This window comes from Nuphar pumila, chromosome 5 (assembly GCF_984573655.1).
Source record: "Nuphar pumila chromosome 5, dmNupPumi1.hap1.1, whole genome shotgun sequence".
Lineage (NCBI taxonomy): Eukaryota > Viridiplantae > Streptophyta > Magnoliopsida > Nymphaeales > Nymphaeaceae > Nuphar > Nuphar pumila.
Window position 1 is genome coordinate 8,483,357 of NC_143253.1, and position 25,542 is coordinate 8,508,898.

General features: G+C 41.4%; 1 protein-coding gene across 7 annotated transcripts in view; it reads right to left on the reverse strand.

Moving 5' to 3' along the window:
- The window catches only part of LOC149836674 (RNA helicase family protein), a 307,604-nt gene that overhangs the window by 138,297 nt on the left and 143,765 nt on the right, over nucleotides 1–25,542 (reverse strand). For all 7 annotated transcript variants that reach the window (XR_016431827.1, XM_090005515.1, XM_090005514.1 and 4 more), the window contains 5 exons: nucleotides 20,600–20,682; nucleotides 20,273–20,456; nucleotides 13,966–14,118; nucleotides 13,790–13,891; nucleotides 13,532–13,684 (listed from right to left, as the gene is read on the reverse strand). Coding sequence is in view for 6 of the 7 variants with exons in the window: in XM_090005515.1 (XP_089861641.1) it covers nucleotides 13,532–13,684; nucleotides 13,790–13,891; nucleotides 13,966–14,118; nucleotides 20,273–20,456; nucleotides 20,600–20,682 (675 nt within the window). In the remaining variant the exon portion in view is untranslated. The remainder of the gene's footprint in view (nucleotides 1–13,531; nucleotides 13,685–13,789; nucleotides 13,892–13,965; nucleotides 14,119–20,272; nucleotides 20,457–20,599; nucleotides 20,683–25,542) is intronic.

A 25,542-nucleotide genomic window follows, 5' to 3' on the forward strand; every position in this document is an offset into this window, starting at 1 on the left:
CACAGGCAAGATGCTCGAGTGGTTTAAAGACCACAACATAGAATGGGTCGTTAGTTAAATAGCCCCTAACGCACACATTCGCTTCTTGTTGTCTGTCAAGGGAGAGGACAGAGCGGTACAAAACTTCAATGGACAGGTTGTTAACAACCACCCTACGGGCAATGATCCGGCCTCCCCAGTCATTGGAGTTAAGGGAAAGGGGCTACAATAGTTAGCTCAACACTTTAGCAGAAGTTGAATGCATCTGTGGCACTGCTTATCAGCCTTTGGGGAATCTTCTCTCGGCTAAAGTCGTCCCTTTAGGAGCGGACTCAACTAGCTATTTGGGTTATTCAAAATACATAAAATAACAGACGCCTGAACTAGTCTCGGTTGTTTCTACGTTTTGTCTGCACGTACCCGCAGGCCAGTAATATCGAATCATAAAGTCTGTTCACACTGGTTGTTGGGTCGTGAGATTCTCTTACACTATTGACTCGCTTGCACTACTTACTTGTTTGTATTACTTACGCGTTTGCACTATTTACCTGCTTGCATTGCTTACTTGTTTAACTGCATATCTGCTTTAAACTGCGTAACCTTCTGAATTAAATGTACATAATTCAGTTTCCTATAGTCTCTCTTGTGCACCTACTATTTTTTTGCGAAACTAACCCATTCTATCTGTACAAGTGATGATTAGGTACACCACGGGCGACGGCGTGATGGCTCCAAGACTTTCTTCGTCCTGCTCTTAGCTCGCGTCCTGGACGTTAGGGGTTTTGTAACGGATTTTCATTGGGATGTCCGAATTTTGTAGTATTTTGATTTCTTAAATGAAAGTGGCTTTTCCAAGTGTTTGCAAGTAGCATGGGTTGTGCGCTTTGGTTCTTTAAGCTAACGCGCCCAAAGTTGTCAGCTTGCCCTTCTGAATTTAATAAAAGAATAGTCTTTCGTTGTTTTCATAAACAAACTCTGAAGGAAAGTGATATTTCTAGTCTCTTGCCTGTTTTTCTTAAAAGCTTCGCAAGTTGAAATTTGGGGCGTTACAACTTGGTATCAGAGCTATGGGAAGCAAGGATTCTTGACCATTGAGCATCCACATCGCACTCTGAGTATACCTTTCCTCTTACTTAATAGGTGTATTTTGCATTGTTAAGCTAAGTGGCTTGACACGTTCTGCTTATGTATCAGCATTGCAAGGTTTTCATAAACTACTCATGTTAAACATAAATAGTACTTATGTTTTTTGCTTATTTCAAGCTTCCTGAAATTCCTAATTATTGGTATTCCTTGTTTACTCCAAGGATAGCAAGAAACTCGAATGAAGAGTTTGCTGACGAATGGTCAGATCAGCGAGGATTTGTGATGGATTCCCTAAGTTCCTTGGCAGCGGCTATGCGAGACCAGATTCATTCCCAAAGGGAACCAACGCCCGTTCCTGAGTCGAGCCCGCATACCGCAGTGACGTATGAGAAATTTCTGAAGCTTGACCCCCCGACCATCGACAGAAAGCCCGACCCAGACATGACCGATAACTGGGTGAAGGAGGTGGAACGAGTGTTCAAGGTCTTGTCAGTACCCGACGACAAGAAGATGTTATTCGGGACCTTCAGGCTGAAGGAGAATGCCCGCAGTTGGTGGGACGTGGCCCGGGGTGTGCAGTTTCCGGGAATTTCACGCATTCCTTGGGAAGATTTCAGAAAGGCTTTCTTGGAGAACTACTTCCCGCCTCATGCAAGGGAGAAGAAGAAGGTGGAGTTCTAGGAGCTCAGCCAAGGTAATTCGAGTTTGACGGATTATATCGCCAACTTTCAGAGCTTAGAACCTTACTGCCCAAACCTGTTCGCGGATAATCGCGAGCGAGTAGGAAAGTTTGTTCGGGGGCTGAAGGAGGGGCTCATGTATCGGGTCCTAACCAGAATGCCCTCGACCTTCTCTGCGGCAGTTGCTGCCGCCACCCTCTTGAGTGAAGCTTGGGAGCGCACTAGAAGTACTCAAGGCAGGAAGCCACCCGCTGCGGGTGGTGAGCCGAAGGCACCTTCCGACGGCCCAGGCAAACGACCGTTCTTTCCTATAAAGAGCGAATGAGGAAGGAAACGGTATCCTCCTTCGAAGCGCCAGCGGCCTCAAGGCAACCCTCCAGCCAGGCAGCAGGCTAGCAATGTATGCCCCAAATGCCAACGATCTCACATTGGGCAGGCGTGCCCGCTTGACATAGCCGGATGCCTGTATTGTGGCAAGATGGGCCACTACACCCGTGATTGCCGAAAAAAGGCAGCTGACGACTCCAGGCAAAACAGCGGAGCACCTCTGCTCCCTCGGCCACCACAGCCGCAACAGCAGTATCAAACGCCACAACTGCAGGCGAGCGGTCAGAGGAGGGCGTCAGGACGCATCTACACCGCCAAGGTCAAGCAGTTGACCAAGGGCGACCTAGTGCAAGGTACCCTTTTTGTCGCTAATTGAGCGGCTTTTGTTCTTTTTTATTGTGGTGCCACACTCTTTTATTTTGGTAAATTTTGCCGAGTTTTTGCACATACCTGTAAAACCCTTGCATAATACCCTTGAAGTATATAACCCGATTGGGGAAAACACCATTTGTGTGGCCCATCTACCAAAGTGGGACGTAGTTTGGGCAGATCGGCATTTACTGGCCTGTGCTATCCTGCTAGTGATGACGGAATTTGATGTCATCCTAGGCATGGATTGGCTGCACTAGTATCATGCCAAGATTTTCTGCCAAGATAGTAGGATTGTCTTATCTCCACCAAGGATGCCCAAGGTGGAATTCAAGATCATGAAACCCATTCGAGCGAGCAAATTGATTTCATCGCTGAAGGCGCAGAGCTACCTGAGGAAGGGATGCACTGCCTTTTTGGTTAGTGTCATCCAGTCCGAGTCGATGCGAGTCCCGATGGAAGACTTGGAGGTTGTTCGAGATTTTTCAGACGTCTTCCCGGAGGAACTGTCAGGCCTTCCTCCACCTCGTGAGGTGCAGTTCAGCATCGAGTTGTTGCCGGATACTGCGCCAATTTCTAAGGCCCCATATCAGATGGTGTCATCCGAGCTCGAAGAGCTCAAGAAGCAGTTGCAGGAGTTGATGGATCAGGGATTCATCGGCCCAGTGTCCTATGGAGCTCCTATCTTGTTCGTGAAAAAGAAGGATGGATCATTGCGTTTGTGCATCGATTATCGGATGTTTAACCAGACGACAATAAAGAATAAGTACCCATTGCCACGCATCGAGGATCTGTTCGACCAGTTCCAGAGAGCCAAGATCTTCTCAAAGATTGACCTTAGATCTGGGTACCATCAACTCATAATTAAAGGAGATGATATCTCCAAGACGGCCTTTCGGACCAGGTACGAGCATTATGAATTTACGGTCATGCCCTTCGGACTCACTAACGCTCTTGCAGCGTTTATAGATCTCATGAATAGGGTGTTCAAACCTTTCTTGGGCACCTTCGTGATTGTGTTCATCGATGACATCCTGGTGTATTCTGATAGCTGAGAGCAATATCGTGAGCACTTCAGAGTTATTCTCGAAACCTTGCGAAAGGAGCGTTTGTTTGCTAAGTAATCTAAGTGCAAGTTTTGGCTCGAGGAGATCATGTTTTTGGGACATGTCATCTCCAAGGAAGGTGTGTTTGTGGATCCCACGAAGGTCGAGGTTGTACTCAGTTGGCAGCAGCCGAGGAATGTTCATGACATTCGGAGTTTTCTTGGATTAGATGGGTATTACCGAATATTTATCCAGGACTTTTCTAAGATCTCTCTACCCTTGACGAAGCTCCTGAAGAAATAAGCTAAGTTCGTGTGGGACGACATATGCGAGAGCAGTTTTCAGATGTTGAAGGAACGTCTCACGACTGCTCCTATTTTGGCCCTACCTTCGGGTCAAGGTGGTTTTGTGATTTACACCAATGCTTCCGGGACAGGTTTGGGTTGCGTCTTAATGCAGAATGATAGAGTGATCGCCTATGCATCGCGCCAACTTAAAATACATAAGAAAAATTATTTGACTCATGATTTAGAGTTAGCAGTGGTGGTCTTTGCATTAAAGATATGACGACATTATTTGTACGGGGAGCGGTTCGAGGCTTTTACAGATCATAAGAGCCTAAAATATTTGTTCTCGCAGAAGGAGTTGAATATGAGGCAGCGACGATGGCTGGAATTCTTCAAGGATTACGACTTTACCTTGTCCTACCACCGAGGAAAGGCGAACGTCGTGGCCGACGCTCTAAGCTGCAAGTCTCCCAACGTTTCCGTTAATTTATTATTCGCAGGGTGGAACCGTTTGCGGTCACTCAAGATTCGATCAGTCTTTTCAGCATGGTAGCTCAACCTGAGCTATTGTCAAAGATCTTTGTCAGTCAGAAGATCGATGCGCAGTACGAAAAGCTGAAGGCTCTAGCGCAGTGGGCCGATACCCCCTTCCGTCTGAGTGAGGAAGGAGGTGTATGGCATAAGAATCGTCTCTGGGTGTTAGAAGATCCTATTTTGAGAGATGAGATTCTCGCTGAAGCCCACAATTCAAGTACACAATTCACCCGGGCGGCACAAAGATGTTCAAAGTTTTGCAGCACAGATATTGGAGTGGAATGAAGCGGGACGTAGCCGAGTACGTTGCAAAGTGCTTGACTTGCCAACAGGTTAAGATCAAGCACCAGCGACCAAGCTGAGTGATACAGCAGATGAAGATTCCACAATGGAAGTGGGAAGACATCACGATGGACTTCATCGTCGATTTGCCGAAGACGCGGAGGAAACACGATGCGATTTGGGTGATCGTGGATCGACTCACTAAATTGGCACATTTCCTCCCTATACGGCTCAGTCAGTCACTGGACAACTTGGCAGACCTCTATGTCAGGGAGATTGTGAGATTACACGGTGTTCCTGTGTCAATCATCTCTGATCGTGACCCGAGGTTCACCTCCAGGTTTTGGAGGCAGCTGCAGTTGGCCTTGGGCACAAAACTAAAATTCAGTACCGCCTTCCACCCTCAGACCGACGGACAATCTGAACGCACGATTCAGACGTTGGAGGACATGTTGCAAGCTTGCATGATGGACTGGAAGGGAGAATGGGACTCTCATACCGGGTTGGCAGAATTCACGTTAAATAATAGTTATCATGCGAGTATCGGTATGGCCCCGTACGAAGCCTTGCCGATCAGCTTCTACTGGGACAAGGTTGATGAACGGATGCTAGATTCACCTATAGTGCTACAGCACTATACTCAACAAGTGCAGATGATCAGGGTGAAAGAAGGAGACCCTAATCGATAGTGAGAGAAGAGAAGAGAGGGAGAGAGAGATTCCAGATGAAGGAGGGTTCTTTCTCTCGCCGAGTGTACACAATTCCCTTATACCTTGTTGGCTCCAAGTCATATGTGACAGTTTCCTCCGTTTGAGTCTCATTGGCTGAATCCTCATGTGGCTCATTCTGACTGCAATTTTCTGGACATTCTACTGTACCATTGGAGAAGAGTTCTGAATTTAACCATGGGTAGTATACCTCAATGCTGGAGCTTGAGTTATCAGTATCCACCATAGTTGAATTATTATCCTGATCAGCAAAGTTCATTTCATCGAAAATAACATTCCTTGATACTTTGACACGCTTACTCAGGGGATCATAACACTTGTACCCTTTGTAATCTTCGGCATATCCTATAAACCTGCATTTCAAAGCTTTATCTTGGAACTTGTGCCTGAGTGAGCTATCAATGTGCACATAACAAACAGACCCAAACACACGTAATTCATGATAATCAGGTTGTATGCCAAAAAGAGAGAAGTATGGTGACTTATTTTCTAAGATATTCATGGGCAAGCGATTTATCACATGAACTGTGGAGTGGAAGGCCTCAGTCCATAATGATGTAGAGAGATTGCTCCCGTGCATCATGCTCATTGCAGTCTCAACAATATGTCGATGCTTCCTCTCAGCAATCCCATTTTGTTGAGGTGTATGAGGGCAAGACACTCTTCTCTTTATCCCATTATGTTGAAGAAAATTAACAAAATCACTCGAGGAGAATTCACCTCCTCCATCACACTGGAAATTAAGAATGTTGGTAGAGAAATGATTTTGAACGAAAGAGTAGAATTTCTGGAACAATCCAAAAACTTCTGATTTGTGCTTCATAAAGAATATCCAAGTATAACGTGAATAACTATCAACGAAAATAAGATAGTATTTACTGCCAGAAAAGGAAGTAATTGGAGCAGGACCCCAGACATCTGAACAAATGACCTCAAATGGCCTTGAAGCTCTTTTATTAATGGAAGCAAAAGGTAAGACATGACTCTTACATAGATGACAGCTAGAACATTTTGTATCAACGACTTCTGAACTCAGACTGGACTTAGGAATAAGATTATTCATGACAAGTTTTTCAATAAAATGGCGACCACAATGGCCAAGACGACTATGCCAAAGTCTTGGCTTATTACTTTCAGAAACATTAAATAAAAAATCAGAATCAAAAACTTGGTGAGGCTTCAAGGATGAATAGTTGGGATGAATGAAGGAAGGATCTTCTTGGAAGATGTACATGTTGCCCCATCGTTTTCCTTCAGCGAATGTCCTCCTCGTGCGAAGATCCTTGACATAAACAGAAGAGGGAGTAAATTCAACTGAAGCATTTGCATCATCAACAAGCTTTGAGACAGAAACAATGTTCTTTTGAATATTAGGAGCATGGATGACACTTGGAAGTTTAAGAGAGGACTTTGACATGTGTATAATGGAATTTCCAGTATGTGAGATGGCATGATGTGATCCATCTCATGTGACAATGCTATTCTTTCCAACATAAGGTGTAAGAGTCAAGAGTTTACCTACATCACCTGTAACATGAGTAGCTGCTCCAGAGTCGACATACCAAGTTCCTTTGTCATTTTGTTTCATATTCAATCCTGCCAAGGCTGCCAACAACAACTCTTTTACTTCTCCATCCTTTCTAGCCTCTGCTTGTGGAGCTTTCCCTTTGTTTTGAGGATTAAACCAACAGTTCGCTTTAATGTGCCCTTTCTTGTTGCATAGGAAACAGGTGGGAATGGGTCTTTGTCCCTGAACATTGGGTGTTGGAAGTATGCCACGACCTCCATAGTTATTTCTCCCTTGTCCTCCTTTTCCTCGAAAAGAACTTCCTCTACCTCGACCATAACTCATTCCCATAGCCAGCACATCTTGTGTTCCGGAATTCCCATGAAAGGCTTCAGAGGAACCTTTCAGATTCATCTCATATTGCAACAGTTTTGCACGAAGATCTTCAAACTTTGGAAGTTCTGGTAAGCATAGTAAGGTTGTCGTCATAACATGATAATCTGGCCCCAATCCACTCAAGGTTTGTTGTACTTTATCTTTTTCACTGACAAGACACCCAATAACCGCCAACTGATCTGTGATGCCTTTCATTTTATTCAGGTATTCCATAATAGACATGGAATCTTTCTTCAGCATTTGAAATTCTCGCTTAAGAAACATAATTCTTGCCTCAGAAATTTGTGAATATGTTTGAACTAACATATCCCACAGTTCCTTTGCCGAACAATCATCAGGAAGAGCAATAAGGACCTCCTGTGAAAGAGTTGAAGTGATATATGCCACTAGCGATTGATCTCTCTTCATCCAAGCAACATATTCTGGATTCCTGTGAAGAACAACAGATTGTTCGCCTTTATCGTCCACTTTTTCTTGCGAGAGAAATTCTGGAGGCGGTGGGACCGATCCATCCAGATGACCAGAAAGGTCCTGACTTTTTATAAACGGAATAATCTGTCTTTTCCAGGTCAATAAATTACAGTTATTCAATTTTTCAGAGACTAGTTGACCAAGAAAACTTGAGGACAGGCATGATTGCCCGTGAGTAAATTCCATTTGATGAATATGCTTGAACTGACACTTAGGTATGAAGAACAAAGAACTCGGCTAATAGGAAAAGACAGATAAGATATGACAGATGGCTAACAATGATTAGCAGTGATTAGCAGAAAAAAAAAAACAGCAGAAAGGAAATCACAGATCAAGAGATTAAATGTAGGAAAAACAGCAGGAAAACAGCAGGGATTAAACCACGGATCGAAAGAGGATCGAATTTTCACAAAGGAAAGGGGGAACCTGATTTCACAAAGAAAGGTATAAGCACACTGATGAAAGAAATCACAGATTGATGTTGTGATTCTTTGAGATTCACGGCTGATGCTGTGGTTTTTCTTCACACAGATTTTCTTCACAGAGATTTTCTTCACACAGATGCACGCTAGATATTTGAGGGTCACAGTACCACAAACACTGATGAAAGAAATCACGGCTGATGCTGTGGTTTTTCTTCACACAGATTTTTCTTCACAGATTTTCTTCACAGAGATTTTCTTCACACAGATGCACGCTAGATATTTGAGGGTCACAATACCACACAGATTCACGTTGGGATTCACGGCTGAGTATTTGCTCCCAGATTTTTTTTTTTTTTTGGCTCACGCAGATTCACGGCTGGGATTTCCTCTGCTGACGCTGATGGATTCACGCTGGGATTTGCTCCTAGATTTTTGGCTCACGCAGACTCAGGCTGGGTTTTCTTCACGCAGACTAGGCTTTCACGCAGATTCAGGCTGGGTTTTCTTCACGCAGACTAGGCTTTCACGCAGATTCACGCAGATGGGTTTTCTTCACGCAGACTAGGCTTTCATGCAGATGGGCTTTCTTCACGCAGGCTGGGCTTTCTTTCTTCACGCAGGCTGGGCTTTCTTCACGCAGATCACGCTGGGCTCTGATACCATGAAAGAAGGAGACCCTAATCGATAGTGAGAGAAGAGAAGAGAGAGAGAGAGAGATTCCAGATGAAGGAGGGTTCTTTCTCTCGCCGAGTGTACACAATTCCCTTATACCTTGTTGGCTCCAAGTCATATTCACCTCCAGGTTTTGGAGGCAGCTGCAGTTGGCCTTGGGCACAAAACTAAAATTCAGTACCGCCTTCCACCCTCAGACCGACGGACAATCTGAACGCACGATTCAGACGTTGGAGGACATGTTGCAAGCTTGCATGATGGACTGGAAGGGAGAATGGGACTCTCATACCGGGTTGGCAGAATTCACGTTAAATAATAGTTATCATGCGAGTATCGGTATGGCCCCGTACGAAGCCTTGTCGATCACCTTCTACTGGGACAAGGTTGATGAACGGATGCTAGATTCACCTATAGTGCTACAGCACTATACTCAACAAGTGCAGATGATCAGGGACATCTGCGTATCGCGCAAACTCGGCAAAAGTGTTACGCCGATCGTCGACGTAGAGAGCTTGTGTTCTCAACGGGAGATATGGTTTTTATTAAGGTATCTCCTACAAAGAGCGTTTTCCGTTTCGGGAAGAAGGGAAAGTTGAGTCCCTGGTTCGTCAGACCTTTTGAGATCCTAGATCAGATCGGTGAGGCGGCTTACCATGTTGCGTTGTCACCCCAGTACGCTCAGATCCACAACGTCTTCCACGTATCTATGTTGAGAAGATACGTTCATGACCCAACACACATCATTCATTATGATGATGTGGATATCCAAAAAGACTTGACGTTCGAGGAAAGACCAGTGACAATCGTTGATCGTCGAGACCAAGTGTTGAGATCGAAGACGATTTCTCTTGTAAAAGTACGTTGGCAACACCATGGAATAAATGAATATACATGGGAGCCTGAGTCTGATATCAGGGAAAAATACCCTGACTTGTATTTTGACCAATATATATAATAGAAATTTCGCGGACGAAATTATTTTAAGGAGGGTAGGATGTACAACTCAAAAAAATATTGTATTGATTCGGGCCGGATACGAACCCGACCCGAACCACCGCCTCTCGATGTCATTAAAAACAGCGAGGCAGGCGGGAGGAGGGTTACGAAACCCCCCTCACTGCCTTTCCCCTCTTTACTCTCTCGTCTCTTCTCTCTTACTCTCTTGCTCACTCGACTCTCTCTCTCCCTCACTGACTCTCTCGTCTTCGTCGATTCGTCGGAGACCATTGTCAGCCCGCCGCCACCTGCGACCTTTCCAATCGTCAACCGACCAGAGCTTCATCGGCGACCCCCTTCCTTCCGGCGAGCTTCCCTCCGGCGACCACCAGATACGCCTTTCACCCCCTTTACTTTTCCTTTTTGTCGCCTCTTTTCTCTTCTTCTCCCTGTCATTGACAGGCGGGGGCAAAAGCCCCTTCCCGTCGGTTGTTTATGACGGGGAAGGGCCGTGCGACATGGGTTTTAGCCCCACCTGTTGCCGACAGGTCGGCAGGGGTAAAACCCCTACCGCCCGTGAGGAGGGTTCCGGCAGGGGGTTTTGGGGCCCCTGCCTACCCTTTTGTCTCTACCAGGGAGGGTCGAGAACTCTCCCTGCCTCCAGTTCCTCTAAGAAACCGACATGGGCCTTTGGTCCCTATCTCATTTCCCTGTTAAGCAAATCGACAGGGGCCTTTGGCCCCTGCCTCCTCAACCAAAAGTCGCAGCGGGGCTATTGGCCCCTGCGTCTCTCTCTCTCTTTGCTCATTTTCCTAGCAGGGGCCATCGGCCCCTGCCCTTTTTATTATTCCAGCATACCCTCGAAGGGTTTCCCTTTTCAATCGAGGGGGAAAGGGGAAAGCAGCACGGGGGAGGGGAGAAGAGGGTTTAAAATAAAACCCTCGACCCCCCCTGTGTCGAGCATTATAACCCTAACGGGTTATTGGATCCGGGTCGGATCCAAAAGTTTTTTCTTTGTTCGTTTCGCAGGGCACGGGTTCGAGATCCAGATGCGGTCTGGTTTATGGATCCGTGGCATCTTTGTGAAATGGATCTGCAGGTCGGATACAACTACGGATCCTCGCGCAGTTTTATAGTATATATATATATATATATATATATATATATATATATATATATGTATACTCTTATACGTCTATATATATGTATATATATAGTTCCATTGTGGATCCTGGATCCGAAAGGTGGATTCCAGGCCCATCTACGTATTATTTTAAACAATTCTCACTTAAATAATTAAATTAGTTAAAGTTATTGCATTTATATATACATATAAATTTATACGATATAAAATATATAAATATATATAAAGACCTCTTTATGGGTCCTGGATTCGAAACTTAGATCCCAGACCCAAATCAAAAAAATGTACGCATTATAATAAAAAAAATTCAAACAAATAACAAAAAAAAAACAGTTATTACACAACTGTACAAACACATACACAGATAATATAAACTCCAATATGGTGTCATATATACTAGAGTTATTGGTATTGTATTAGAGTTAAATATTAGTATGGTGTCATATGTATTGGAGTTAAGCCCAAGGGGCATTGATGCAAATTAACGTACAAACGTCTGTTCCACATATATAAAAGAATTATGTGATGCCCAGGAGTTTCGGTTTTGGGGTCTCTTCATTGCAACAGCAACAATCTGCCTATTCTCATCTATACTTCTTCTTTGCATCACATACAAAAATCCTTTAGTAAAAACATAGAAGAGACGTCTAATGGAAGAGTCGTTCTCAAAGCGAGTTGGGAGGAAGAATGTTGAGTTGCATTCATCAAATGAAATGAATATCAAACACAAGAAAATGCCACTAAGGGCTACAAGGAATTGCAAATACACAAAAGACCACTATTGGGTCAAATACAATCTCACTAAGGAGATAAACACAAGATGACAAATCTCACAAGACTCACAATCTAAAGAATATAATTTATAAGTCACACTTATGCTGGTGAAAAGCATAACATAATACACAGAAGAGGGCTCTATTTATAGAGCCATACAAGACATGAAGGGAGGCAGTCCAACTAATCCTTGGACTGCCTCCAACGGTCATATTTATGACCGTTGGGAGCAGTCCAAGGACTAGTTGGACTGCCCCCAAGAGTCATGTTGACTGAAACAGAAAAAATAAAAAAAAATAAAAAGACTATAAAGCCCCTACTAGGCTGTATTTATTACATTGCATGAAAAGACAAAAAATACCCCTGATATATATATATATATTAACAATTCACAATAAGGGGTTCTATCACAGCCTTTTTACCAGTCCTTTGACAAGTAAACCATGGTCGAATAACAACAATATCAAAACTAGAGGTGGTTTTAAGTATGAGAAACTCTACACCAAGGTTGTAAGTATCGTATCGTTACCCGTATCGGTCGGGCCTAAAGTAACACCGTATTGTATCGTATCGTAAACATATCATAAATTTTTAATAAGAAAAATTAAAAAATCAAGAAAAAAAGCAAAAATTGTAAAATAATCATATCGCATAAAACAATGATGAATTGCACAAAATTACAACCATAACATCACATATGAAGCATGTATATCTCTATGATCAGCAATAGACATCAACAAACATCAACTATCTCACAACAACAATGCAAAATATTAAATATCTTGCAATTGAGAATATGCCACAAGACTCATACTTTCATATTACATAAAAAAAATATTATGAAAATAGTTGCACTCGATTTTCAATCGGTTTCCACTCATTACTTGAGTGCCCCATTACCATGCCGGATCATTTTATGCCATCTTTGTTGGAGGAGTGTGGAGCCTGATTTCTACCTTAATATAAATCTTTAATTTTCGTGGATGTGGTAAGTTGGCGGGGGGTTGTAGGGGGGCAGTGCCTCCCGAGGCAAAAAAAATTTGGAGAGTAGCTTTGTAATTTTACTCATAATAAAGATTTTTTACCTTAACCCATTTTCTTGAGCGAAAAAATGGTGGAAATGTGTTTTTTTACCTTATCCCATTTTTGTGGGTGAAAATATGGTGAAAATGCACTTCTAATGGCCTCTAGACAAATCGAGAAGTCGGACCTCAAAAGATATTTAAACCCAAAATGAAAAAAGTAACTTTCGGCTTTTTTAAAGTACACCGAAGGTGTATCGTACGATACATCTTGTATCGTATAATACAGCACGATACAAAAGTGTATCATACAATACACTTGATAGGATACGATACACACTCGTATCGCGATACGAGTGTGTATCATATTGCAAAACCAAAAGTAATGATATGTATCGTACCGTATACAGTAAGCCTAATCCATGGTCGATTACCAGAGGTTAAAACGCACATGCCTAGTAAAAACCTACCCATTAAAAACTCGTTGACAATGAGGATGTCATTTGAGCATATATTGAACAAGATTTACAAAAGATGAGTGAAAATGGCAGAAGAAAAATAGAGAAGTTCCATATGTGCTTCCAGTCAACAAAATAAAATTGCTAACATCACAGGCAGCTATTGGTCTTGTCAATGAACCCATGAACCCTCACCTTGCAAAGAAAGCTCATCTTCTCACTATAAGAAATTGATAAGCACATAATTTACAATAATGCAAACAAGATTGCATGCCGCATCAGCAAGATCTAGGGTCAAGTTGTTACCAAGTTCTTGTTTGGTACATAACTTCAACCCAATGAACAGATTGTACATATATGAAAAAAGATAGGCCCTCAAAGAGACCATGAATGAAAGCAAATCTCTACCTTTCGCACACCATCTGGTGGGGATAAAAACACCCTCTGTTGATCAACTGATGAAAGAGATGAATGTAATGGAAGAATCCAATCAGATGACAGGCCACCAAAGTGATACGAAGCAGTTAATTTGTCAAGTAACATGTTTATTTCTGTCAATCCCTGCGTTAATGAGTTAGTTCATCATTAGACACAGAATGCATAGTTTAATGCAACATCATCATTAGGTCACAGATCATGAAAACAATCTATTCCAAACATTCTCACCGACAAAAATATCAATATTGCACCAGCAGGATAGCTATCATCAATGTGGCATATCAACTCCTCCAAAAGATCGAAATCAATCACATCTTCATTCAAGTTTTTCTGCATAAATATTTGATTTGAGTAAGCCCAAAATGTGTGTGTATGTATAGATCGTTTAAAGAAAAGGCATGCACCAGATTCTGTTGAGTTCGTTCTGAGTATGTCTCATATAAACTATCAAGATAGTGTGGGTTAGTGTAGCCTTCAACAAGTAAGGTTTCATCACCCCATGCGGATGGCACAATATTCTTCCTTCCTTTGTGAATTTCAAGAGCTTTGCCTCCAATCTAACATAAAAAACAATGAAACCAGTCAAGAGAGGTTACAGAGCAAGGTTTTTAAAGACAGACGGCATAATGAAGCATTTTTCAAAATATAAACAAGGTGTAATCCTCAAGGCATGGTGAGGCATAAGCCTCGATACTTTTTAAGGCATAAAACAAAAACATAAAAAGTCTGCAACTACTGTATAAAAAATAATAATAACAACAATTGTAAATATATGATTTTCTTTTGTTTTACATTACCGTTTTTTCACCATATTTCCAGACCATATTTTTATCATTGGATTCATCTAACATAAATAGATGAACATTCCACTCACTAATACAGTATGCACACCAACAATAGAGACAGCCAATTGCATCAACTAAAATATATTAACATAAAATACCAAACAATGACAAAACAAATTTTAAAGAAATAATATGAGAAAAAAAGAATGAAGCATTTACGAATCTCCATGTCTAATTTACTTTTTTATCATCATAGATTGGTGAGACTTACTTCTTTTTGGCTTGGAATATCATTTGATCTTAGAAATAATCAATAAGGTGGCTACATACAAATGGCAATATCACAGGCAACTTAAGTAAGTTGGGTTGAAAGAGGTGGGGGCCTCTCATTGAGACCCACACCTCATATAGAGGCTTAGGCATCATTAGGATAGAAGTTTAAGCCTCACTCACTAGCGAAGAGGCCTAAGCCTTGAGGCTTAGGGGTGTAGATGCATCAAAGGCATGGCTACGTACAAATGGAAATATCACAGGCAACTTAACTAAGTTGGATTGAAAGAGGTGTGGGCCTCTCATTGAGGTCCACACCTCATACAGAGGCTTAGGCCGCTTTAGGGTAGAGGCTTAAGCCTCACTCACTAATGAAGAGGCCTAAGCCTAAAGGCTTAGGGAGGGCCTTTAATGCCTCCACAAACACCTTCAAAAACAGAGTTGAAGACACAAAATTTGGTATTCACATTTAGTTCAGATTTCAGAACTTTGAGACCCAAACAACTGTAAAAAATCCTAGTATGAATACAGCTTATCTACTTAAATTTTCTAATTATTCAATAATGTCAAAAGAACATTTTGAATCCTAAAACAAGACATTACCATCTTTGGCATCATACCATGAAAAGTACTCTCCGCATGTAAACAAAGAAATATGAAGTGCCACAAAAAAGTTTGAACTTTGAACGTGTAGTGATGCACGTGGTTTGAATGCATTTAAAACATGGAAAGAGGAATGGAAAAACCAAGAATGAATAAACCACTCAATTTTCTTGACATCTGAATGAAATAATGTTCGTTGCACTCCTAGCTCATAAAAACAACATTAATAATGCAAAAGGATTAACAGGTACTAATAAGATAAAAAGAATAGGAAAAAATGTGTATAGAGTGTGAAAATAATAGGTTAGTTGTGCTTAGGGGCATAAGCGGTATTTATTCATTTGTTATGTACTTTACTGCATATATGAGCAAATAATGTACCTTAGTCTCACATTGTTTATATTAAGGTCATTTTCATCTTTTTTTGTCTTTTTGTAGCCTTTGAGCCCAATAAAGAGGGCTGACTCTTTTATCTCATTATAGAGTCTCAGTAAGACTTGTGTTCAGCCCTCCACATTGTGGAGCACTTTTGCTTCTCCTCTTGCATCAACATGAAGATGGTATTAGAGCCAGGGACACATGTGAGGAGATTCAAGACAAGGCCATGAAGCTCGTTCAATTTAGTTTTGGTTGGGGCATGAAAACTAGCTGATGCCAACCTATGATATGATGCCTGGAAGTCTGGGTTTGATTATCGATTTAAGGTATCTTGCATTCAATAGTACACTATTTAAGGGGGTGTGAGAAATAGATCCCCAGTTTTTTGGATCAGTGCTGAGTCAGATATGATTATTTCAAGAATTTATGGTTCAGTTTGGGATTTCCTGACCAGATTTGAAGAAAAAGGGTTTCTAGCTCAATTTTTGCATTTGAATGCTTTTGTTTGGTTTTTTTAGGATTATTTTTAGTAGAGGAACATTGTGGACTGAATATTTTGGTAGATTAGCGATGCTCTTTGAGATTTATTAAATTTCATGTATGGTACTACCTGACAGCATCACATTTTTCGATGTTGGGAGATGTGATTGAATGGCTGAAGGTCTTTTCTGGTGCTACTGTTACAGTAGTAGTGTTTACAGTGTTTGAGATACTTAGCTACTTCTTGAAGTGTTTGACTTCTTTGGTGTGGACCTTGGTGAGGTTAGGCACTCTACATTGGATTTTATAATACCTTTGGCCTTATGTGACTTGCAATGTGAACATCAAGTGCTTGATAAAATGCATGAGAGACTATTTGCGATTCTTTGAGGTGAGCAGGTTGGAGGTCGTGTTGTACTTGAAGTGAAATGTTGGTTGGCAGTTGCTAAAAGTGGATAAGGCTGCTTGATACACTTGTGCACACTAAGTGTTTGACAATTTGCTTGAGTTATCAATTTTTCCTGTTTTTTTAATTGTTCATAGTGTGCACTGGAGGCTATACCCTGGGTTTGAGGTAAAACATTGATCTACTCTTACAAAGGTACATAAGATTGCTCAGTGTACATGTACACTACGTGTTTGATGCTTTGCTCATCTGACATGCACAATAGGTGTTTGGGGTTTATTTGAGTAATCTGCGCACAAAGTATTTGATATTTTGTTTGCTTCATATACTTGTGTACCTACATGCTTGATGATATGATGCCATAGTCTCACCATTATTTATATTAAGAACATTTTTGTATTTTTTTGGTCTTCTTTTTGCAGTCTTTATAGCCCAATAGAGGGCTGACCCTTGTATCTCATTGTGGATTCTCAATAGGAATTCTTGTGTTCAGCCCTCCACATCGTTTGAGCTCTTCCCTTTGCATCAACATCAACATAAAGAAAGATGTAGATAAAGGAGCTGAAGCAGCAGTATGCTCATTTCGCAAACAAGAACGGTCAAGGGAATCACCCAGTTCAAGCGCATTTGGCAGGATTGGTGGGGAAAGATGATAGGCCATGAAAACAAGTTCATATTTTATATGAAAAAGTGGTGATGCAGTCTATCATGACCTTCAAGGGAGAGCAATTAAAACTAGAAAAATCTCATCCTATATGTGCCGATCAACCAAATCACTTTGTCATCTCTAGCGATTTTTTGCCTCTAGATATTTGTGTAATGAAACCAAATGTGCACGAACACAATGCCACTAATGGCTACAAAGAGTGCACAAACAGAAAAGTCTCTAACGGGCAAAATACAATAAGCCACAAGGGCTAGCACAAGCAACTCACAAAGAGTATTAGAGAGAGAGAGAACACACAAAATATAAAGAATATTTTGTATTAAAATGATTGAGACAAGCATAGAATGAGAGAAGGGGGAGATCCCTTTGTAATGAAATATGCAAAAATACAAAACAAAGGCCTCTAAGGACTTACATGATCATAAACACAAAGTGCACATGCACATACACAAGTCCAACTAAGAGACAATCCGAGAGCACTAAGGCACTACACAAGCACTAAGTGCATACAAGACATAAAAGAATTAAAAGAACACAAGAATATAAAAAATATACATTTTATTGAGCTTGAATGCTTAAGAGAAGCATTAGAAAATGAAAGGGGATAAAAGCCCTTATTTATACACATACAGGAGAGAGGGACCTCAATAGAGTTGTTGGATTGTTCCAATAGCTATAAATATAGTTGATGGACAGGACTCTTCCAACAGCTATATTGACTAGTCAATTCTATGTTGACCAGTGAAAAAAGAACCCAACAGTTTGGTATTTGACCAAATAGTTCCTATAAAAACATTAAAGGACAAAAAAAAGAATAAAGTAAAAGTACTAATGTGCCCCTAATAGGCACAGCCTATTACAAGGACTAAAATGATCAAAATACCCCTAATGGGTATTTACCTATTACATCATTATAAATAAAATATATTCACATAAATATATACATATGAATATATATGTATATATGTACAATATGAACTAAAAATAAATATATGTACGAAAATACATATATATATATATACAACTTAACACTCCCCCTCAAACTTATGGTGTGATATACCAAAAGTTTGAAAATACAGAAAGAATCAATGTGAATGATCAAAGTCTTCAACTGCCTTCATTGGAATTCTCCATCTTTATATTGCATCAGAGAATTTTGCAAATACAAGTCTCTGAATGTCTTCATTGGTGATCGTTCCCAAACGCCTTCATCAGCTATCTCCATCTTCATGATATGATGCATCAAAGATATTTTTTCTCAATCCATATTATTGTATATCATGTATACTCATTTGAGAACCATAGCCACCTATATCTATCTTGGCAATATGTTTTTATATGCCTAAAAGAAATCTCAACATTTTTGGGAAAACATGATTAGAAAAGATTGAAGACTTTGGTATTTGACCAAATAGTTCCTATAAAAACATTAAAGGACAAAAAAAAGAATAAAGTAAAAGTACTAATGTGACCAAATAGTTCCTATAAAAACATTAAAGGACAAAAAAAAGAATAAAGTAAAAGTACTAATGTGCCCCTAATAGGCACAGCCTATTACAAGGACTAAAATGATCAAAATACCCCTAATGGGTATTTACCTATTACATCATTATAAATAAAATATATTCACATAAATATATACATATGAATATATATGTATATATGTACAATATGAACTAAAAATAAATATATGTACGAAAATACATATATATATATATATATACAACTTAACACTCCCCCTCAAACTTATGGTGTGATATACCAAAAGTTTGAAAATACAGAAAGAATCAATGTGAATGATCAAAGTCTTCAACTGCCTTCATTGGAATTCTCCATCTTTATATTGCATCAGAGAATTTTGCAAATACAAGTCTCTGAATGTCTTCATTGGTGATCGTTCCCAAACGCCTTCATCAGCTATCTCCATCTTCATGATATGATGCATCAAAGATATTTTTTCTCAATCCATATTATTGTATATCATGTATACTCATTTGAGAACCATAGCCACCTATATCTATCTTGGCAATATGTTTTTATATGCCTAAAAGAAATCTCAACATTTTTGGGAAAACATGATTAGAAAAGATTGTGACATGCTTTTTGCAATATGAAACCAAAGGTACAGGGATTATCAAAATGTAGAAAAGAAAAGGAAAAAGAACAAAGAACAATGTAACTTAAAAACAAATAGAACAAATGGCATGTCTCATGAAAATGTTGAGATAACATCGTGATAATATGGTGAAATATATTGCAATTTTTTGAACTTTATGATAAATGTGAAAATTTCTGCCCTTTAAAATCACTTTCCTTTCCACTTAAGAAATCAGGAAACTTTCAAAATACCACCAACACCATGTATGCAGTTGGGTGCATCATACAAGTAGATCCGATAAATAGACAAACCAAAACATCCACAAAAGACTACCCTGCTAATTTAATTTTACTTTTTTATGTTATTGTATTCTCTTGCGGAATTTTGAATGAAGAAAAAATGTGCAGCTTTAACTGCTTCCACTGATAACATCTAGCATAAGATAAACTTGTTGATCTCAGAGCTAGATCCAGAAAAAATAAAGACAAGTGAACCCTAATTTACACAGTAACAAAATAAAGGCAAGTGAACCTTAATTTACACCGTAACAAAATAAAGACAAGTGAACCCTAATCTACACTGTAAACAATCCATCCTTGTTTTCCTTCTGCAACAAAATAGCTCCACAACGTAAATATTACTTTCTAAACATTATATATGATACAATCATGCAAGATTGAAAAAGTAAATGACCCTAATCTCTGGGAATATGTTTGAATTGAATAATTTATTTGGTCAATACAAAAGCATCAAAGAGAATGAGTTACATTAAGGATTTTTGGTGCTAAAATGTTAAGAAAGGGAACTATAAGAAAGGTCAATCTATCTGTTGGCAACAATGAGAAATTGGGAAACAAAGAAAAGCACAAGAAAAACTCCAACAAAAAAGAAAAAAGTTAACTATAGAACAAGGCAACATAAAAAGCTCAAAAATAATTTACACAAACACAGTAAACCATATTAAAAGAAAAAGGAATAAAAAAAGGACAAAAAAAAAATTCATGACAGAGCATTAACGGACTACCTCTTTTCTCTGATAGGCCGTGCCATTAATTGATGCAGGAGAATCTGAAGGAAGATGGTAATTGAGGGATTCATAGATATCTTCAAGGAAGTAAGTTGACACATGGTGAGTTCTCCCTTTGGCAGTAATAACAGGGCAATCTCCAAAATACTTTGAGAAGAGACTAGCATCAGCCGTAGCAGACCTGAACGATAAGACAAATAGGGTTGACACATTCCTCATAAATCTCCAGTTTCCTCCATCATAACATTAATGTCCACCAATGATTATCACATATTAGGAACAAAATCTTTTGCAGATAATTTTTGCCAATATTGAATGACATACATAAGGATAACTTTCAACTTTGATGTTTGGCTGAAAGATCGCTTCTTGATCAGGTCCTTTAACACAATAAGTAGAAAGTCCCCCTGTTATCAACGATGATGAAATTCATAAATCCAAATGAAAATTGGTCAGCAAAACATACATGGTGCCTTGCAAAAAAAATTTATGTTCTACTAATTTTATACTATCAAGAAGCATAGAGAAAAAGAGAATGCACAAATGGATGTCACAGTATACAAGCCAATATATTTCTCAAACAATAGTAGAGCAAGAAGATGCAAGAAAGTTACATGAACAACAAAGTTCTTCCAACCTACATTACTTACAAGAAAAAGAACAAGTAGAAGGATCGTTGGCGTGATAAAATCAATAAAATCACTGACTGACAATAAAATGTATCACAGTGATACCAATATCAATCAGCAAATAGCCAAACCATAAACTATAAACAGTACATAGTTTAATTAACCACCAATTTTTTTTTTCAAAAGAAGACCAAGACACTGCACACCCATATTCACTAGATAGCACGAAAAAAACAATAGAACATATGTAACGCCCCAAAATTTCAAACTTGCAAACCTTTCAGAAAAACAGACAAGAGACTAAAAAGGAATCTCTTCAACTCAGAGATGGTTTACGAAATCAGCGGAAGACTATACTTAGAGATGGTTTACGAAATCAGCGGAAGACTATACTTTTGTTAATTTCAGAAAGGCAAGCTGACAACTTTGGGCGCGTTAGCTAAAAGAACCAAAACGCACAACTCATGCAACTTGCAAACACTTAGAAAAAAAACCACTTTCATTTAAGAAGTTCTCCAAATAGTACAAAATTCGGATATCCCAAGGAAAATTCGTTACAAAACCCCAAACAACAGGACGCGAGCTAAGAGCAGGAAGAAGGACGTCTTGGAGTCATCGCGTCATCGCTTGTGGTGTACCTAATCATCACCTGTAAACATAGAATCGGTTAGTTTCGCGAAAACCTAGTAGGTGCACAAGAGAGACTACAAGGAACTGAACTATGTAAATTTAATTCAGTAGGTTACGCAGTTTAAAGCAGATATGCAGTTAAACAGGTAAGCAATGCACGCAGATAACTAGTGCAAACGCGTAAGTAGTGCAATCGAACAACTAGTGCAAGCAAACAAGTAGTGCAAGCGAATAAGTAGTGCAAGCGAGTCAGTAGTGCAAGTGAGTCAGTAGTGCAAGCGAATCGGCAGTGCAAGCGAATCGGTAGTGCAAGCGAATCATTAATGCAAGCGAGTCTCACGACCCAACAACCAATGTGAACAGACTTTATGTTCCGATATTACTGGCCTGCGGGTACGCGCAAGCAAAACGTAGAAACAACTGAGACTAGTTCGGGCGTCTGTTATTCTATGTATTTTCAATAACCCGAACAGCTAGTTGAGTCCGCTCCAAAGGGGACGGCTTTAGCCGAGAGAGCATTCCCCAGAGGCTGAAAAGCAATGCCACGGATGCATCCAACTTCTGCAGAAGTGTTGAGCTAACTATTGTAGCCCCTTTCCCCTAAATCCAATGACTGGGAAAACCGGATCATTGCTCGTAGGGTGGTTGTTAACAACCTGTCCATAGGAGTTTTTGTATCGCTTTGTCCTCTCCCTTGACAGAACAACCAGAAGCGAATGGGTGCGTTAGGGGTTGCTTAACTAACGACTCATCCTATGTTGTGGTCTTCAAACCACTCGAGCATCTTGCCTATGAAGGCGAATGTGAGGCCATTTATGTGATTACAGCATTGTGCAATTAGCACTGTTCGAGGTCGCACGATCGTCTCATCCGATCATCGCAGTACTAGACGTGTCGTGCACGACTACAAGTACTCTAGGATGAAGGGGGTATAGCTCCTCAATAGAAGTCTCAACAGGAGTATTCCACAAAGATGTAAAGTGTATCTACTTTACTTTATCTTTTGAAACATCAGTACCTTGTGCCAACATTATGCATGTGATTATCTCGAATCACATCCGCTATCGGGGTATCTATATGTCTCGCATGACTCGATACCGACCTCGATAGACGGAATACGTGTTTCTCAACAGAACACCCGCTAAGAAGTTCGCTCGAACCCCTAATTCAGGATAACCCGAGATATGCCAAAAAGGCGAGCAGAACCAGCCAGTCACTTCCTTCCAAATGCTTCGATTTGGAGCAATCTTTGATGCTTTTGCGCAGCTCCCTAAATCTCAAGTCGACTGTGCAGGACTGCGCACACTAAGAGCTAGGATCCTTGCGAGGTATCCCTCTCCTTAGACGAGGATATGTCGCTCGCTCCCGACTAAACTCTTGTCGCAACAGGGAGAGTGGTAAATGCCCCTTGCATCCTCCACGAGGAGGCCTTTAAGGCATACACAAAGAGCAAGAACCTGCACGCCATCTGCAATAGCAAGGCAATACCAACACATATGCAAAAGCAAGAGCCTAGGCGCAGAGCGCGACGGCATGGTAAAGGCAGTAAGCAGAAGTGCAACGCTAAATCTCGATGCGATGCGTGACGGCAAGTAAAAACTGATAGAAGGTAAAGGGCAAGGATTGCGAAACTGCATCCTTGAGTGAAGTGCATACTCATATAAATATATATATTTGTATATATATATATATATATATATTCATTTAATGGTTGTTTTTAGTTCAATTGAACTTAATTCAATTATCCAAGTCTTCTGTGCAATTTTCCCCTACCTTGGAGGGTTACGAGCTTGCTGACGTCTGCGGACGTACACGATTGACGGTTCGGGTCATGGAGTGCGAGTGGGATCCGTCGTAGCTGCAAATATGCGATATTAACATGCAAACTCAGACAAAAGCAAAAGCAAGGCAAAGACTCGACTTCTCTGATACATAGGGCTGGAGCCAACCGTCCCAATTGACTCGAAAAAATGATGGGGCAGGGCCAAATGAGCCTTGCTGCCAAAAGAGGGATGTAGTCAATGCGAGCAGATGACTCACGTTTACTAGGAATTCCTCGCTGGAGACCAACAATTGTAATGATTTGTCACCATTACGATGTAGCTTCCAAAGATTTCTCGGGCCTGTCGACCAAGGGTATAGGCTCGCGCACAAAGGGCAGGGGGTCATCGGCCCCTGCTGGCAAACAAAAAGGCAAGGGCCGATGGCCCGTGCTGGTACACAGAAAGGCAGGGGCCGATGGCCCCTGCTGGCAAACCAAAAAGGCAGGGGCCGATGGCCCCTGCTGGCAAACAGAAAGACAGGGGCCGATGGTCCCTGCTAGCACGCAGAAAGGCAGGGGCCGATGGCCCCTGCTAGCGCAACTAAAAGAGGCAGGGAGGAGAGGCTCGACTCCTCCCCTACCGTAGCAGAGAGCAAGGAAGAGGGCTCGGCCCCTTCCCTGTCGTACGGAAGCAGAGAAGAGGTGCTCGGCCCCTCCCCTGCCGTACGGAAGCAAGGAGGAGAGGCTCGGCCCCTCCCCTGCTGTACGGAAGCAAGGAGGAGAGGCTTGGCCCCTCCCCTGCCGTACGAAAGCAGGGAGGAGGCTCTGCCCCTCCCCTGTCGTACGAAAGCAGGGAGGAGACTCAGCCCTCCCCTCCCTGCGTAACAGAGAAACGAGGGGGAAGGAATGAGAGAGAGAGAGAGACAGAAAGCGGAGAAGAAGAACGTACCTGGGGAGGCTGCCGGAGAGAAGCCCGCCGGCGTATGCGTGTCGCCGATGGTCGCGAGTCACCTGTGTCGGCGACAATGGACGAGCGAGAGGGAGAGAGTCGGGAAGAGACGAGAGAGCGAGAGGCGGTGAGGGGGTTTCGTAACCCCCCTCCCGCCTGCCTCGCTGTCTTAAAAGACAGCGAGAGGCGGTGGTCTGGGTCGGGTCCGGATCCGTCCCGAACCAAAACATTTTTTTTTCGTTCCATCCTACCCTCCTTAAAATAATTTCGTCCGCGAAATTTCTATTGCATATATTCGTCAAAATACAAGTCAGGGTATTTATCCCTGATATCAGACTCAGGCTCCCATATACATTCATTAATTCCATGGTGTTACCAACGTACTTTTACAAGAGAAATCGTCTTCGATCTGAGCACTTGGTCTCGACGATCAACGATTGTCACTGGTCTTTCCTCGAACGTCAAGTCTTTTTGGATATCCACATCATCAATATCTGTACTGCAAATCTTTGAACATCTTTGTGCTGCCCGGGTGAATCGTGTACTTGGACTTGTGGGCCTCAGCAAGAATCTCATCTCTCAAAATAGGATATTCTGGCACCCAGAGACGATCCTTACGCCATACACCTCCTTCCTCACTATATTGGAAGGGGGTATCGGCCCACTGCGCTAGAGCCTTCAGCTTTTCGTACTGCGCATCGATCTTCTGACTGACAAAGATCTTTGACAATAGCTCAGGCTGAGCTACCATGCTGGAAAGACTGATCGAAACTGGAGTGACCGCAAACGGTTCCCACGATATCAGATCCTCGATCAGCTTCCACCCCGCAAATAACAAATTAACGGAAATGCTGGGAGACTTGCGGCTCAGAGTGTCGGCCACAACGTTCGCTTTTCCTGGGTGGTAGGACAAGGTAAAGTCGTAATCCTTGAGAAATTCCAGTCAACGTCGCTGCCTCATATTTAGCTCCTTGTGCGAGAACAAATATTTTAGGCTCTTATGATCTGTAAAAGCCTCAAACCGCTCCTCATACAAATAGTGTCGTCTTATCTTCAATGCGAAGACCATCGCTGCTAACTCCAAATCATGAGTCGAATAATTCTTATCATGTATTTTAAGTTGGTGCGATGCATAGGCGATCACTCTATCGTTCTGCATTAAGACGCAACCCAAACCTGTCCCGGAAGCGTCGGTGTAAATCACGAAGCCGCCTTGACCCGAAGGTAAGGCCAAAATAGGAGCAGTCATAAGACGTTCCTTCAACATATGAAAACTGCTCTCACACATGTCGTCCCA